The 17,602-nt window shown below is 51.9% G+C and overlaps 1 protein-coding gene across 1 annotated transcript; it reads left to right on the forward strand.

Annotated features, from left to right (window-relative positions):
- On the forward strand, window positions 4,909-17,190 carry PIN1 (peptidylprolyl cis/trans isomerase, NIMA-interacting 1). The gene is made up of 4 exons (XM_018051006.1): window positions 4,909-5,101; window positions 7,405-7,617; window positions 15,644-15,754; window positions 16,565-17,190. The coding sequence occupies exons 1-4, from the start codon at window positions 4,978-4,980 to the stop codon at window positions 16,672-16,674; spliced, it is 558 nt and encodes a 185-aa protein (XP_017906495.1). The 5' UTR covers window positions 4,909-4,977; the 3' UTR covers window positions 16,675-17,190.

The following is a 17,602-nucleotide window of genomic DNA, read 5'->3' on the forward strand; positions in this document are numbered from 1 at the left end:
CTTACTAATATACATCTGTACACAGAGTTGGATACATATATTGCAGATAATTATAGCCAGGTGTCTTGCTGCTGGAGAAGTTACTGTGAAAGAGGGTGAATAGAAGCCCATAGGACTGATTAGAGTTGGAGGCATCAATATGAACTCATGATTCTCATTTAAAACGTTTACAGACATACGTAGAAATACAGATATGTGCATATGTACATACATTTCCTTGTTTATCCATTTAGAGGGACCAGAAGCAGTGGTACCCCAGTATCAATAGTTCCAGATCTTGGTTTCTTTATATATATAATTTTACTTTTCATTTATTTTGGCTGTGCTGGGTCTTCATTGCTGCTCAGGCTTTTCTCTAGTTGTGGTGGGGGGCTACTTTTCATTGCAGTGCACGGGTTTCTCATTGCAGTGGTTTCTCTTGTTGCAGAGCACAGGCTCTAGGACACAGGCTTCAGTAGTTGCAGCTCCTGAGGTCTAGACACAGGCTCAGTAGTTGAGGTGCACAGGCTTAGTTGCTCCACGGCATGTGGGATCTTACTGGGCCAGGGATCAAGCCCATGTCTTCTGCTTTGGCAGGTGGATTCTTTACCACTGGACCTTCAAGGAAGCCCCAGATCTTGGTTTCTAAACAATATTCTCCAATAAAAGGAACCAGGGTTTCTGGGAGAAGTGATTGATTCCTGAGCTGGAGCAAGGAAAATGCAAGCTCAGGGTGGAGCATCTTGAGGTAAGAAGTACTCAAAAAAGATGGAAGCATGTTGAAAGAGCACAGAGGCCAACCTGTGAAAAAGCTCTCAGTGGCCAAATGTAGAAAAACTTGAGCAACAAAAGAATAACATTGGACTATAACCCAAAGAATAAAATAAATATCCTCAAGCCCATGTTCATAGAAATAAATAGCTGAAAGTAAGTGAGTGGAGAAGAAGGGACAACCCTTCATTACAAATAGATTTCAATTAATTGTAGAAGGAAAGAAGAAAATAAGAATTCACCAATGCTTTTTTAAAAAAAATCACCAATCTTTGCATCACCATAGTAATAATTGCTGTAGGCAAGATGCTCTAATAGATGTTAAAATTGTGGGGTGAAAGTTTAAGTAGAAGGATGTTTACACAGACTCAAAAGTATCTCTTCCAAAAGTATTTACTTATTACAAAAGGAAAAATAGTTCAGATACTGTCTTAACCAAGTGATGAAAAATACCACAAGTGTGGGAGGAGACCTCTAAGATGGCCCCTAATGAGCTGGGACCACACTTATACTATTGTGTAATCCCCTCCTCTTAGGCCAGACCTAACTTCTAACAATATAGCAAAAATGATGGGATATCCTTTCTGAGATTAGGTTGTGAAACGTTCCATCTTGCCCTCTTGCTCATTGATGAAAGCCAGGCAGATACCATGTTGTGAGCTGCCTTGTTGACCCCCAGCCAATAGCCAGTGAGGAACTGTGGTCCTCAATTCCATATTCTGTTAGCGACTAAATCCTACCAGCAACCAAATGAGGGTGCTTGGAAGCAGATCCTGCCCAGTCAAGTTTTGGGATAAGACCATAGCCGCTCCTGCTGACACCAGCTAAACTACTCCATTCCTGACCCATGGAAACTGAGATGGCAAATGTTAATTCACTAGATTGTAGGCTAACATGTCAAACAGCAATAGACACCCTAATACAACCACTGATACACTGCAGCGTCATTAATCGCCTGGCACAATGCACTGAGAAGGGCATATCATCTTTGTGGTGTCCTTTCCAATGATGTATGTGCTAGTGGTGCTTAGTTGCTCAGTTGTGTCTGACTCTTTGTGATCCCATGGACTGTAGCCAACCAAGCACCTCTGTCCATGGGGATTCTCCAGGCAAGAATACTGGAATGGGTTGCCATGCCCTCTGCCAGGGGATCTTCCCAACCCAGGGATCAAACCCAGGTCTCCCGTGTTGCAGGTGGATTCTTTACCATTTCAGCTACCAGGGAAGTCCAAACCTCAATAAATCATGAGAAAATATTGGACAGACATCATCATGTCCAAACATCAGAATGAAAGCCATTGTACTTTTCAAAAGTATCGAGATCATGAAAGACAAGGAAAGACCTAGAAATGGTCACATCCTGGAGGAGGATATTACTAGGGAAACAGGAAATTCTTTTATTTAAAATATAGTTTAGTTAATTGTATTGGACCAATATTGATTTCTTAGTTTTCATCATCATTCTGTGGCAGAAATTCTCAGTTTGGCACTGTTAACATTTGGGGGAATAATTCTTTGTTGTAGAGGCTGTACATTGCAGGATGTTCAGTAACATCCTCAGCCTCCACCCACTAAATGCAAGTAGCATCTCTCTCCTTTTGTGACAACCAAAAATGTCTTAAACTTGCCATATGTCCCCTGGGGAACAGTATCACCCCTGGTTGACAAACTCTATTCTGTTATGTAAGATGCTAATATAAGGGATGGTTGGGTAAAGGACTTTGAGAACTATACTACTTTTGCAGTCCAGCCCTAAATCTAAAATTATCTTTAAAAAAAGATTATGATTATTATTATGCTAATACATGCTTGTTAAAAGAGTCAGAATGTTATAACTTAAGTTCCTCATTTCTTCCTTCACCTGCATCACCAACCAGTATTAGTCATTAACATATTTGGATAAATCCAGAAATTTTCAGTGATACACAACTATTTTTAAACAGTTTGAGTTAATTATAATACTCTAATAATATACAAAGTTAATTTTTGTTGATCTTTTTGGTTTTATTATACTTTCTTTTTTTTAATATATATTTATTTGGCTGCACTGGGTCTTTGTTGCTGTATGTAGGATCTAGTTCCCTGACCAGGGATTGAACCTAGGCCTCCTACTTAGGGAGTACAAAGGCTTAGCCACTGGACCACCAGGGAAGTCTCTTATTATGCTTTCATACATACTATAATTGTTATGCTGTGCTATGTTTTGGTTTTTTTTTTTTTTCACCCAGCAATATCTACCCTTGCTATGGACCAGACACTGTTTTTGAATGCTTTCTATAGATGAACTCATTTAATCTTTACATCAAGGATATTCATGAGACATGTTTTTTCCTTACTCTCATTTTGCAGATGGAGAAGCTGAAGTACAGAGGTTAAGTAATTTGTTAAGGTCACAGCAAGTGGTAGAGCCAGGCTTTGAATTCAAAGCAATCTGGTTCCTGAGTGTTTTTAACTTTCAGCTGCATCCTGCCTCTAATTTGTCCTAGACATGTTTCCCTGTGTTTCATGTCACTGTGCCTCATTCTTTTTAACAGTTACATAAGGTTGTATGCTATATTGTTCAGTTGTTAAGTCGTGTCCGACTCTTTGCAATCCCATGGACTGCAGCACACCAGGGTTCCCTGTCCTTCACCATCTCCTGGAGTTTGTTTAAACTCATGTCCATGGAGCCAGTGATGCCATCCCACCATCTCATCTTCTGTCACCTTCTTCTTCTGACCTCAATCTTTCCCACCATTAGGGTCTTTCCCAATGAGTTGGCTCTTCACATCAGGTGGTCAAAGTGATGGCATCAGGTGGAATTTCGCTTCAGCATCAGTCCTTCCAATGAATATTCAGGACTGATTTCCTTTAGGATGGACTGGTTGGATCTCCTTGCAATCCAAGGGACTCTTGAGTCATCCCCAGAACCACAATTCAAAAGCATCAGTTCTTTAGCGCTCAGCCTTCCTTATTGTCCAACTCTCAACATCCATACATGACTACTGGAGAAACTTAGCTTTGACTATACAGACTTTTGTCGGCTTAGTGATGTCTCTGCTTTTTAATACCCTGTCTAGGTTTGTCATAGCTTTCCTTTCAAGGAGCAAGTGTCTTTTAATTTCATCACTGCACTCACCATCCACAGTGATTCTGGAGCCCTGGAAAATAAAATCTGTCACCATTTCCACTTTCCCCTTATCTATTTGCCATGAAGTGATGGGGCCAGATGCCATGATCTTAGTTTTTTTAATGTTGCATTTTAAACTAGCTTTTTCACTCTCCTCCTCCTATAGATGAACTTTAGTTGAAGTCTTCCCCGTTGGTGTCCCGATTCCCACGTAAATCTACAGCCCTAGGTCTCCAACCACCTCTTCAATGTCCATTTAGTGCCACAGCCTTCATTTTAAATTGACTTATTCAACTGATATTTCAATAAAAAATAAATTTAAAAAGCAACTTGATTCAAACTGAGCTATTATCCTCCCACCCGCGCTTCCACCCACTAATTTCCACCCACAAAGCCACCATGTACTCATCTGAATGGCAATGCCAACACCCACGAGTCACCCAGGACAGAGGCAGAAGCCAAACTGGGAGGGAATTAGTAAAGTAAAGTAGATTTCAAAGGAAATGGAAGGTGTTTGGCTCAGTAAAATAGGGAAAGAGTTTTGCACAAAAAATTAAAAGGAGGTGGGCTAGCTTTGGACATCTTGGGGAAACAAGTGGGACGAGGGAGAACGGAGGAGCCAAATATAGGCTTCTGGATTCTTAGCTGTTCATCACCAAGGTAACTGCGTTGCTATGACAACAGCAAAGGCAGCACCGCCTTTTTCAAGAACTTCCTTCGCTGCGGTTACCTCCACACAGGCCAGACACTTCCGCATGGGAGGCTTCAGCCCGCGGGCTATGGTTTAGGAAGGCGGGAATTGCTGCAGTAGTAGCCAATCGGATGGGCTCTGTGGCGAAGGACGCAAAGGAGGGGTCGGAACTTTTGGAAGCTCAGCAGAGGGCGTTGATAAGGCGAGTTCGCGTCCCTTTCCCACCATTTAGCGGCAGAGGAAAGGAAGAGGGCGGGACCTGGGTGAGGCCGACCGGGGGCGGGGCCCAGATTTAAGGTGGGAGGCTCCGCCCACCCCCGCTTTTGCTCAATAGGAAGCCAGAGAGTCAGTCCGGACAGTTAGGGTGCCCAATGAGTGCTGTCGCCAGGACCCCGTGCGGGGCGGGCTCAGCCAATCGGCAGCAGCGATGGGCGGACGCGGGCGGCAGAGGCGGTGCGGCGGAGGCGGAGCGGCCTCTGCGGCAGGAGGGAAGATGGCGGACGAGGAGAAGCTGCCGCCCGGCTGGGAGAAGCGTATGAGCCGCAGCTCAGGTGCCGCGGGGGTCGGGGCTGGGACGGGGCCGCGAGGGCCCGCAGAAGCAGGGCTCGAGCTTGTCCCTCGAGCGCGGCAGCGCCGCTCGGTTCCCGTGGGGTCCTGGCTCCTCCGCGTCGTCCCCGGGTAACGGCCCCGGCCCACCCCGTTGGGGCTGCGAGCCTGAGGAGAGGGGAATCCCGAGGAAACTGAGGCAAGGGGCGTGGCCGGGGAGTTCCAGGGTGCTCCCGGGGTGGCAGGGGGATGGTGATCCCGCGGCACTCCCTCAGGCGATGGCCCTGGCCCTGCCGATCTGACTGACACTTTCGTTCGGCCTAATGCACCAGAAGTCCTGAGGGAACGTCTGTGCAACCCGCTGGTCCCAGGGTGGGGACCCCTTGGGGAGGACACCCCAACATCATGCTCAGGGCGGGCCCCTAGGGTGTTGTTCGGCCTCGGATATACAACCTCCTTCTGCTAATACGCTCGCTACCATCCACACCATATTCTGAGTTTGCGATATCCGGCCGGTGGTATTCTGCCTGAGAACTGCCCTTGTGCTCCGGAACCCGACTTAAGACTTTTCCCCAATAATAATGTCAAGAATAGGGAACGTTTATTTCAGGACCAAGCATAGTTCCAAGCATTTTGGGTGTTTGCTTTCTCTAAATGGCCATAATTTTGGGAGAGAGGTAATTGTTACCCCCGTTTTGCAGATCAGGAAACTCGAGGCCAGAAAACGCAAGGAACCCGCCCAAGGTCATTGATTTCAGGGGGTGGGGGTTGGGTTCGGACCAAGTCATTCCGACTCCAGAGCCCCCTACCCTTCTTGCTGCAAACTACCAAGATGCAGTTCCAGTATTTCACACTTCTTTCTCCATAGAGCCTAGCAGTCATTGTCGCAGTAATAATTTGATTTTTTGAACATCAGGAGCACTTTGCATACAGCACCATCCACTCTCCACATTAACCCTCTGGAGGTTTGATGTCCTTATTCTCTCACCCCCACTTTTCAAATGAGAAAACTGAGGTTCAGGGAGATGGAACCCATTGCCAGTGTTTTTGAGGCAGTCAGTGGCTCAGCTCTCACCAACCCCCACCCCACCCTGCAGCCTTGACCCATGGATGTGACCTACAATGTAAAGCCAATGCTCTGCCCAATTTGGGGCTCCCACTCCAGCCATTTCTACCCAGTTCAATCCTGACAGTGTTCCCTGAGGGTGACATCCAGCCCTTCACGGTATTCGGACAAGTCCTCCGTGTAACCCCGGGCAGACTCTGCTCCAGGAATGACACCCTATCTCTACTGGGTCCTACTTCAAGCTTCTTGTTGGCAGCCCTCACTCCATGCTCTTTAGTCTCTGGATAACATCTGACCCCAGTAATGCTGGACCCCAGTTCTGTAACTGGGTAGGGGAAAAGGACAAAGCTTTTGTGTGTGACACACATGGGTACAGTTTATGCAGCAGAATAAACACCCATTGCTTTGTTTTGGAGGTACTAGTAGCTGACCAGATGCCTCGCAGTAACATGTGCATGCTCAAGTCGTGTCCTACTCTTTGTGACCCCATGGACTATCCCACCAGGCTCCTCTGTCCATGGGATTTCCCAGGCAAGAATACTGGAGTGAGTTGCCATTTCCTCTTCCAGAGTATCTTCCAACCCAGGGATCAAACCCAATATTTTTTTGCTTCCTGCATTAGCAGGCAGATTCTTTACCTCTGTGCCACCTGGGAAGCCCACGGTTTGACCAGAGATGTATTAGTATGTCTTTTGTTACCCAAATGTTACTGACTGGAGTGTCTCAACATTCATTTATAATCGCCAGCCACAGGCGTTAGTTTTTGCAAAAATCCCCCAGTCGATAATGTGTTAATATATGTCAAGTGCTATCCTAAACTCGTTACAGATGTGAACTCATACAGTCCTTGCAAAAACCATTCAGGCAAGTACTGTTGTTATTTCCATTTTACAAGTGAGAAAACTGAGGCCCGGAGAAGGGAGTCATACAGGGAGTGTGTGGCAGATTTGAACAGGGAGTCTGGCTGCTGAGTGCATGCTTTGAACCTCTCTTCCTCATCTTGGATTATTTTCCCCCCTTGAAGTTATTAATGACCAAAGTTATTATGTGGTCGTACTTGCTTGTTCATTGTCTGTCTGCCTCCCACCTAGAGGGTTAGCTCCCTAAGTCCTGGTGACACTGGTGGACAGCAGTGGGCTGGCTGAATGAAGGCATCTTGTTGGCCAGTTCCATATCATGGCTTGATGGTGGTATGCACTGAGCAGGTCCCAGCTGAATTCTGTACCCCACCCCCCCTTCTAGGCCGGGTGTACTACTTCAATCACATCACTAATGCCAGCCAGTGGGAGCGGCCAAGTGGCAACAGCAGTGGCAGCGGCAAAAATGGACAAGGGGAGCCCACCAGGGTCCGCTGCTCACACCTGCTGGTCAAGCACAGCCAGTCACGGCGACCCTCATCCTGGCGGCAGGAGAAGATCACCCGAACCAAGGAGGAGGCCCTGGAGCTGATCAATGGTGAGCTGGGGTTGGAGACCAGGCTTGGGGGAAGGGGGCAGTCCCTCTCCCCAAGGGCAGTGCAAGCTTTACAGAGATCACATGAGATGCTCCACCCCAGCCAGCTTAGCTGTCAGCTGTGGCCTTGGCCGACCTGTAAGTGCCTGTTGGTGGCATGAGCCTGGCTTCCATGGCTGCCTCTCATTTTCCTCCCCGGCTGGTGTGTGAGAGTGGGCCAAGGTTGGTGGAGAGGACCCAGCCTTGTGGCTGCCAGACCTGGGTTCACATGGTCACTATGCCCCTAGGAGCTCCTTGACCCTGAGAGATTCACGTCACTTCCTTGAGACTCGGTTTTCACCTCTGTCAAATGGACGTCGTCATCTCCTTGCCTTCATGGGCCATTGTGAAAGCTCAGTGAGGTGAAATGGTGTAATGGGTGGCACACAGTTGTGTGTGGATTGTCATTCAGTGGGAGCTATCCTGGAGAGTAGTGTCATCAAGCAGGGTCCTGGGGCACGTATGTGGATGGGTCAGGAGGGAGGTTGGAAAGGTAGCAGTGTTAGAACTAGACGACAGAGTCAGTGAATTAATTTGGCTCTGAGCAGGCTGTTCGTCGCTAAGTTCTGTGTTTGCTCCACAGTCTAGAGCAGCAGTTGGTTGGCAGACTTTTTCTTAAAAGGCCAGATGGTAAATAGTTTAGGTTTTGCGGGCTGTACAGTCTCTGTCAGTTCCGCTTGGCAACTCCATAGCAGCTGCAAGTGATGTGTAAACCAATGGGCGTGGTCATGTGTCAATAAAACTTTATTTACAGAAACAGCAGGATTTGACCCCAGGGCTGTAGTCCTCAGCATCCTGGTCTAGAGCTAGCTATCTAGTGTGGCCGCTTCTATCTACATGTGGTTATTTTCATGTAAATTAGGTCAGTTTAAGTCATATTAAAGATTGGTTCCTCAGTCACACCAGCTACACTGTTCAGTAGTCCCACTTGGTTATAGGCTGCCATTTTGGACAGCACAACTGGAGAATATTTCCATCCTTGCAGGAAGTTCTGTTGGACAGTGCTGGTCTGGATCACAAGTGTGGTTTCATCATCCACTCAGCCTCTCTCACCAGAGATCCCAGACACCTCCCAGGCCCTCCAACCCCACAGAACCAGTGCCTCACCCCTGCCCGAACAGCCTGAGTGCCTATCCAGTTCTACCAGGTCCTGGCTGTGTGACCTTGAGCAAGCTACTTAACATCTCAGCCTCAGTCTTTTAACTTACAAAGTTAGTGTTAAGATAATAGGACCCACCATATAGGGTGAAGAAAAAAAATTGTTAGTCGCTCAGTTGTGTCCGACTCTTTGTGACCCGGTGGTCTGTAGCCCCCAGGCTCCTCTGTCCATGGATTTCTCCAGGCAGTAATAGTGGAGTGGGTTGCTGTTTCCTTCTCCAGGGGATCTTCCTGACCCAGGGATCAAACCCAGGTCTCCTGCATTGCAGGCAGATTCTTTATCTTCTGGTCACCAGGGAAGCCCTAGTGCAGCAAAGCACGAGTAACAGCCCTTCGCATCCAGTAAGTGTTCTGTAATCGCTGGTGGCCATTATGATGGTGGTTATTAGCAAAGGCCTGGCATGGTTAGTCCGTATTAGCTGTTGTTTTGTGCCACATAACTGGCCTGTGGGATATTACTGACACACACCTACACCCATACCTGTTCACCCCATACAGTCCCCAGCATGATAAGTGGCACCTGTTAGCCACCCACCTCTCAGCCTTGTAGAATGGAGCCAAGTTTTTGCACAGAATCTTGAGGGCAGATTTAAAGAGCTTCCTTGGACTTCCTTGATGGTCCAGTGGTTAAGAATTCACCTTCTAGTGCGGGAGAGGCGAGTTCCAACCCTGGTCAGGGAATTTAGGTCCTATATGCCTTGAGGCAACTTAATCTGCATGCCACAACTAGAGAAGCCTGCATGCTTCAATCCACCACAGCCAAAAAAAAAAAAAAAAATTGGGAAAAAAAAAAAAAAAGCTTGCCTCCGGAGCTCCCTAGGGCGGGGGCTGGGTCTTTCTCTTTTCCCACTGCGCACCGGACACAAAGCCTGGCCCACAGTAGCGCCCACATCTGGGTCTCCTGAACCCAGAGGAAGCAAGAAGGGATCCTGGCAGAGGAAGCGGCGGAAATGAAGGCCTGGGGCTGGGCTGTAGGCAGGACTCAGGGGAAGACTGCAGGGGACTGAAGAGAGATGAAACTTATCTGGGCAGGCCCCAGCCAGGTGGAGAAGGGCCCAAGCTGAAGCCAAAAGTTTGGGTCCTTTTTCAGAGGCTGCAGGAAACACATGGCCACGTGATGCTGGGAGAAGGGCCCTACAGTCTGGCTTTTCGGTAAGAGCTGTGGCTGGAGGGTGACGGGCCAGGAAAGCCGGAAGGCCCAGGCCCAGGCTGGATGGGCCAGCAATGAGCAGTAAGTGATGAGTGGGGTCTGGCTGCCACTCAGGGGAAGAGGATGTGGCGGGATGTTCAGAAGAAACCACGAGATGACCTCTTGGATGCTTTTAGCTCAAGTGGTCCCAGTTCTGAGGCTTCTGGACCACGTGAGAGTGCACAGAACGTGATGGGCACTTGGAGAGTGAGTGGCAGGAGATGTCGTCACTGGCTGAGGGGACTCGGGAAGAGGCGCAATCTGGGGAGTGTCTCACTAAGTCTGAGGGCTGGAGGAAGGAACTTTGGCGAGGCAACCATGAGACGATCTGGGTTGAGCAGATAGCAGGCCAGAGACAGAAGCCTGGGGGACAGTCCCAGCCAGATGTGGCAGGTAGACATGGGGACATCTGAGCATCACTTGAAAGAATAGCTGTTGGGCTGTAGGGCCTGCCTGGGAGTGGTGCCGCCTGTCCCATCTCCAAGGGACAACGACATGTCTAGTGGGGCTGGCAACTGCAGTGGGAGCCTGGGGGTACTGAGGTCAGCTTGGGTCTGGGGAAGGGGTATCCATGGGCCCTGGGGCTTCACCTTAAATCAATGTACACTCGGAAGTGTTAGCCGGAGTCAAACATGCCTCCCTGTGCCAGGGGCCCTGGTGGAGGCCGTGGGAGGAACTGCAGCTAGAAACAGTGTGACTTGAACTTGGAGTGGGTAGGAGGCAGGGGGAGTAGATTCTAGAGAGCTTGAGTGGGCAGAATCAGGAGGACTGGGTGATAGATGAGAGGGGCAGGGAGCAGGTAAGGTCAGAGGTAGTGTGACCCACCCTGGACTGGCCCATAGGTGGGTCTCAGTGCCAGCTGTGTGAAAGTTGCTCAGTTGTGCCCAACTCTTTGTGACCCCATGGACTGTAATCTGTGGAATTCTCCAGGCCGGCATACTGGAGTGGGTAGCCATTCCGTTCTCCAGGGAATCTTCCCAACCCAAGGATTAAACCCAGGTCTCCCACATTGCAGGCGGATTCTTTACCAGCTGAGCAATCAGGGAAGCCCAAGAATACTGAAATGGGTAGCCTATCCTTTCTCTAGCAGATCTTCCCAACCCAGGAATCGAACCGGGGTCTCCTGCATTGCAGGCGGATTCTTTACTAGCTGAGCCACCAGGGAAGCCAGCTGTGTAGCTTCAAGCAAGTGTGTTCATTCTCAGAGCTCCAGCTGGCCTCATCTGTAGAATGGGCACAGGGTGGCCTGAAGATCCAGGGGCCAGCTGACCGCTGAACACTTAGCAGAGCAGTGGGCTCAGTGTCATGCAGTCTGCATGGTAGAGCCTTAACCCCAGTCATGTAGGTATGTGTGGTGGGGACCAGGGTCAGGACAAGGCCTTTGCCTACCGCAGCCTCTCCTGCTTGCTAATGGTCCATGGGTGGAGCTCTGGGGCAGGACATGGGAGGCCTGGTGGGCTCAGCATGCAGACCCTCCACTGACATTGGCATATGGTCTTAGTGTCCTGAGATGGGCCCCCTCAGGGGTCATTATGAGGGTGCAGTAAGATGGCGCAGACTTCGGTACACTTGGTTACCAGACACCCATGTGCCAGCTCAGCAAGCTCTGGGCACGGGGGCCTGGTTTCCTCTTTCATGAAGAAGGATGTTTCTCCCCCGTCCCCTCTTCTCATCATGGGCTTGTTCCAGGTGATGACGAGATCAGCCTTTCGGGGGCGCAGTCTGCCACTGGCAGCCTGGGTCCCTCCGTACCCATTTAGAACCTGTGCTCCTCAGTTGCCTTGAAAACCAATGTGTTCACATTTTCTGCTGAGGCTTCTTTCTCAGGGCCAGCTCCTCTGCAGCTCTTGGGCTGTGGCCAAAGGCTTGTCAGGGATCTGGGGACTGGCTGCCTATCGTTGCCTGTGTCCTTGTGTAAGGAAGCCAGGCCGCAGAGAAGCCCTCCCTGCCTGTTCCTCCATCCCTACGTGCCCAAGGTCGCAGAGAGGCCCCAGTGTGAGTCCCATCCCTGTACCCCGTGCCCAGGTCTGGAGGGTTAGTGAGCGCCTTCCACCCAGTGTCCCCACTCATGGTGGGTGGCTCCCTTCCAGGCTCCTGGTTTCAGGCTGGGGTCTCTGGTCTCTAGACAGCCCCTCCTGGAATTTGGATTTTTTTTTAATATTTACTATTTACTTGGCTGTGCCTGGTCTTAGTTGCAGCATGCGGGATCCTTAGTTACAGCATGCAGACTCTTAGTTGCGGAATGTGGGATCTGCTTCCACAACCAGGGATCGAATCTGGCCCCTTGCATCGGTAGCACAGCATCCTAGTCACTGGACCACCAGGGTGATCCGTGGAATTTGGGTCTTGAGGAAGGCAGACTTAATTCCATCACCTTCTTCCCTGTCCAGACCCTTTCCCTAGTTTGTCTCTAAACCTCTTGAGAGTCAGAGACCACTCCACTTGTTCACTCACTGTCCCTGGAATCATGGTGTGACTCTGGCTGCTACAACAGAATACCACAGGCTGGATGGCTTAGCCACAGACGTTTATTTTTCACAGTTCCAGAGGCTGGAAGTCTAAGATCAGAGTGTTGATTGGTTTGGTTTCTTCTGAGGCTTCTCTCCTTGGCTTGCAGATTGCCACCTTCTGTGTACTTACCCAGCCTTACCTCAGTGCATGTGATGGAGAAAGAGCGAGCTTTTAGGGGACCTTTTTTTTTTAATACATAGTTTTATTTATTCGGTTGCACTGGGTCTCAGTAGTTACAGCAGGCAGGCATGTGGGATCTTTAGCAGTAGCATGTGGGATCTAGTTCCCTGACCAGGGTTTGAACCCAGGCCCCCTGCACTGGGAGCATGGAATCTTAGCCACTGGACCACCAGGGAAGTCCCTAGCTTTTCACCTTGACTTGTGGGCAGACTCCCAAAGGTCAGTTTTAGAAAGGAGAGCTCAGAAAGGAAGTCTTGTTTCTTTTTAAAACATCATTTCAGGGACTTCCCCTGTGGTTCAGTGGTTAAGACCCCATGCTTCCAATGCGGGGGACGCAGGTTTGATCCCTGGTCATGAAACTAAGATCCCACATGCCGTGGGGCGTGGCCAAAAAGTAAGAAAAAAAATCAGGGTCCCATCCAAGCAGAATATTTTCTTTCTTTTAACAAACAAAATGTATTTATGTATTTGGCTGCATCAGGTCATAGTTAAGGCACGTGGGCTCTTCGTTGGGTCATATGGGATCTGTCACTGCGGCATGAAGACTCTCTAATTGCAGCTTGTGGGCTTAGTTGCTCGGAGACATGTGGGATCTTAGTTCCCCAACTAAGGATTGAACACATGTCCCCTGCTTTGCAAGGCGGTTTTATAACCACTGGACCACCAGGGAAGTCCTGTAGCAGAATATATTCTGAGAACTGCTGATCACAGGAAAACGTGAGTGCTGTGAATGATGGGGAGAAAAGCTTGGCTTTTATTCAGTTCCTAGGCTGCTGTTGCTTGCGTGCACACACACTGTGTGTCCTTGCCAGGCTGCCTAGTTTCAGGGATCCCTGCAGCTGTGCCCCCAGCCCCAGTGGCTGGAGGATGCTGCAAGGGGTGCTTGAACAAGACTCAGGACCAGGGCTGACTCCCCAAATGCTGGGCCCATGCAGCAGTGCTCCCATGAAGTACCGGGATGCAGGCAGGTACACTAGAGGGTGCTGCACTCAGGATTCCCTGGCTGGGTTTACTGGAGTCCAGACAGGAGGTGGGGGTGGGGGGGCTGGGGGTAGGGAGTTGGGAAACGTATCTCAGTGTTGCTCAGGTGAGACTGAGGACATAACCAGAATCCAGGGAGAGGAAGAGATGGAGGGGAATCCTTGTGCCATCCAGTTCAGATTGGAGTCACCCGTGGATGCGTCAGGCACAGGGGGTCCACTTGGCAGGCACGGGGGTTATTGGGAGCCCACCCGGGTTTTCACAGCAGGAGGCACTGCAGGGACTTCCCTGGCGGTTCAGTGCGTAGGACTCCAGGCTTTCACTGCTGAGGGCCTGGCTTTGATCCCTAGTCAGGGAACTGAGATCCCACAAGCTGCAGGGTGCAGCCTCCCCCACCTCACTCCCTCTCCAGAAAAAGCCGCCGCAGCATGCAGGCCACAGGGAGCGGGGCTGTGTCACATCTGAGAGCCTGTCTGACCAGGTAGCACGGCGCGGTGACAGCCAGCGCAGACCACGAGGTGCAGACGGGCACGCGGGCAGAGAGAAGCAGGGCAGTCCGAGTGGCAGGGCCCCGCCGAAGGGAGGGCAGCCTGCTGACAGCGGGTGCCGCTTGTCCGGGTGTCTCTCAGTGCCTGGCACTGTGCCTCGTGTCCCTGTGACCGGCTGGCAAATGACTGATGGTCGAGGCTCAGAGGCGCAGGGACACAGGGCAGGCAGGGGTCACGGGAACAGCTGTGGAAGCAGCCAAGCAGATCAGATGCCAGGACACGAGTTACTGCCGTGGCCTGTAGTGAGATGGGGGAATGGGGTGACAGGTGTGCTGCCATAGCGTCCTGGACGGACGGATGGATGACAGTGACGGGCTAGACTGGAGCCGGAGATCCGTGGGCCAAGGTGAAGTTCCCACCAGCTCAGCGACAGGCAGATGGTCTGGCTGGGTGTGTGGGTCTCTGAGCACCAAGTGGATTAATCAGCAGCATCCATGTGGTGCTCAGAAAGGTGCCAGGCGTGTCACAGCCTCATTTGGTCAGACAGGAGCCATGGGTGGAAGTGTCTCCGTGGTGTTGCCCTCTCCTGGGAGCCCTTTCCCTCAGTCCTCTTCCTTCCCTCCCATCAGCCCGGTCTCCCTGTCCCCCCAGGGAGAATCGGTATCTAGTTTGGGCTGCACAGAGGGTGAATCTGGTGCGCTGCCAACTCACCCCATCAGGGCAGCTGGGAGAAGAGCCGTGTCAGCTGCCCCGGGGGCGCAGTCTGCCGCCTGTCCCTTGCTGAGTCCCAGTCAGGCCGCCTCCAGGGTTCTTCATGACACCCCAGGAAGTGGCCCTGGCCTTGCTCACACTTTGGACAGACAGGACAACCGAGGCCCTCGCGCTGAGGGCTCAGCCATCTCCTGTGGCAGAGCTGGGCTAATGCTATGGCCTCCTGCCTCTAGAAAATTTTCCTTTTACTGCCCTGAGGCGTCCCAGTGTCCCTTTTTATTTTTATTTTCTTGGCTGTGCTGCTGTGGGATCTTAATTCCCAGCCAGGGGTCAAACCTGTGCCCCGTACGTTGGAAGCCCCGAGTCTTAGCTACTGGACCGCAGGGAAGTCCCCCAGTGCTCCTTTGTAACGTCCGTCCTGCCTTCTGTCCTCCCCAGCAGAGCCTGGAGGTAGACTTTCTCTCAGTGTGTGGGGGTAGGTAGAGGCCATGCCATGTTCATTATGTGTTCCTGTGTGTGTAGGGAGGGGGGATTACAGAGAAGGGGTTGTAGGACTGGGTAGGAGACCAGCTGCTCTTGAGGTCACCACAGGGTCATGGGGTGCATGCCTGTCATGGGTGTGTATGGCTCCGGCTGTGGTTGTGTATGCACGCTCATGCACACACGATTAGCAGGGGTTGCGGGCTCCTTTCTGAGTGAAGTGCTGCCCTGCCCGGAACCCTCCGCCCACCCCGCCCTGACGAGGAGGCCTCCCTTTGTGTCCCCATTGCAGGCTACATCCAGAAGATTAAGTCTGGAGAGGAGGACTTTGAATCTCTGGCCTCACAGTTCAGCGACTGCAGCTCCGCCAAGGCCAGGGGAGACCTGGGTGCCTTCAGCAGAGGTGCGCAAAGAATGGGCACCCCTGAACCCCAGCAAGACCCTCTGACCCACTGGCACCTGCACCCCACCTAGAGGGATGGCCCGTGTCGCACTGTCCCCTGGGGTCCACCAGGTGGCAGCAGAGTCCCTTCCTCAGGCTGCAGAGTCTTCTCCCCGGTGGTGGCATTTCTCTCGGGGTGGGGCATCCATCTGTGTGTGTCTCTGCTCAGTTGTCCCCATCACAGACCCACCAAGGTGGGTGCTTGCTGCCATTTCCCTCTCTTCCTGTTGAGGTGCAAAGCTGGGGCCCCTAAGAGTCCCAGAGCACATCCCCCAGAATCCTCTGCCCGCCCTCCTGGGTGGAGAAACCAGGGGGAGGAGGGGGTCAGATCAGCAACCCTGCCAAGTTCAGGCCTCTCCACCTGGGACTGTGGGAAGGGAGGAGCAGAGGGAACCAGGCCACCGCCGCCTCCCCCCTTCATCCTGGGGTCTCTAGAGCATCAAGGAAGGGCCCAAAATAGGCTGAGGGGTGTTTGGGAGCCAGCAAGGGGCTGTGGGCCAGGGAGACCAGCTCCTCGGTAAAGCTCCTCTCTCAGTGCACAGAGGAGACAGCCACTCTGCCTCGTTCTTCATGCTGTCCTCAGCTTCCTGGGGCCTCCCTAATAGCCTTGCCGCCCCCAGCTGCGCCCAGCTCAGGCGCCGTGACAGGGCCGGAAAGTGCATGACGGATGAGTCAGAATGAGGGCCCTGGGGGCGCAGTGGGAGCCCCATCTGCCCAGTCCCACCTGCAGGTCTGGACCCCACCCGCCATCTCTCCTGCTTCCTCCCCCAGGTCAGATGCAGAAGCCATTTGAAGACGCCTCCTTCGCGCTGCGGACAGGGGAGATGAGCGGGCCCGTGTTCACAGATTCGGGCATCCACATCATCCTTCGCACGGAGTGAGGGGTGTGGATGGCCCAGGCCTGGCCCCCTGGGGGAGACGGGTGGGACGGGGTGGCTGGGCCCACAGACTCCGCTCCCTGCTGCCGGCCAACCAGTGGGGACCCCTCCCTTCTCCTGTCACACAGTATTTATTGACCCCAGAATGGCTGGGAGGGGGCCCTTCACCACCGGGTGCTCCCTGTCCGCTCCTATTGGGGCTGTCCCTGCTAGACCCCCCTCCCCTTTAGGAATCGACTTCAGAAGGGCACAGGGTGGAGAGGCTCCCTGGGCTCCCAGGGCCAGGGTTGGGGGTGACCTGTCCCAAAGAGAAGGCCTAATTAGCTGAGCTGCCCCTGTGCCACCCCAGGTCCAGGATGGGGTCAGGTGGGCCTTGAGTTGTTGCTGGTTGGGCCGTGTTCCTCTGTTCAGTTGTAAAAAGCAGATGCTCCGCGTGGGGCCCAGGCTGCTGGCTGCTATGGGGCCTCTAAGCAGCCATGCAGCGCCTTCCCCACCCTTGATTAAACCTGGAACCACTGCTCTGCTGTCTGGCATTTCATTTCCCACCCCCAGGGCAGTGATCATCTCCCACCACCCCTGGTGTCAGGTGTCCAGGCCATGTTCCCTCCCTGGGAAGCTGCTCCTTTCCCTGGGCCTGGGGTGCTTCATAGCAGCAGCAGACTCTCAGGGAAGTGGAACAACCGCGGTCCTCAAACTTGGGTGTTCAGGAGTGTTCCAGAATGCAAGGGCCCTGACCGCACAGCTCTGGGTTCAGCAAGTCAGGTGGAACAGGAGAATCCTCAGGGAACCCGAGTGAAGTCCCCGTTCACCCTTGGTGCTCTCGGTGCCGTGAGAGCAAACACACCCCACTTCAGTTGGAACAAAATACTCCCAACACTCCGACGCCCACTTCCCTGTCACCGTAAGCATTCTGCCAGGACCCGGGCACCTC

The sequence above is a fragment of the Capra hircus genome, chromosome 7 (assembly GCF_001704415.2).
Source record: "Capra hircus breed San Clemente chromosome 7, ASM170441v1, whole genome shotgun sequence".
NCBI classification, from domain to species: domain Eukaryota; kingdom Metazoa; phylum Chordata; class Mammalia; order Artiodactyla; family Bovidae; genus Capra; species Capra hircus.

Coding starts and splice junctions, on each gene's coding strand:
- PIN1 (XM_018051006.1), top strand. CDS start 4,978: ATGGGCGGACGCGGGCGGCAGAGGCGGTGCGGCGGAGGCGGAGCGGCC. Junction 5,102..7,404: donor GCGTATGAGCCGCAGCTCAG/GTGCCGCGGGGG, acceptor CCCCCCTTCTAG/GCCGGGTGTACTACTTCAAT. Junction 7,618..15,643: donor GGCCCTGGAGCTGATCAATG/GTGAGCTGGGGT, acceptor TCCCCATTGCAG/GCTACATCCAGAAGATTAAG.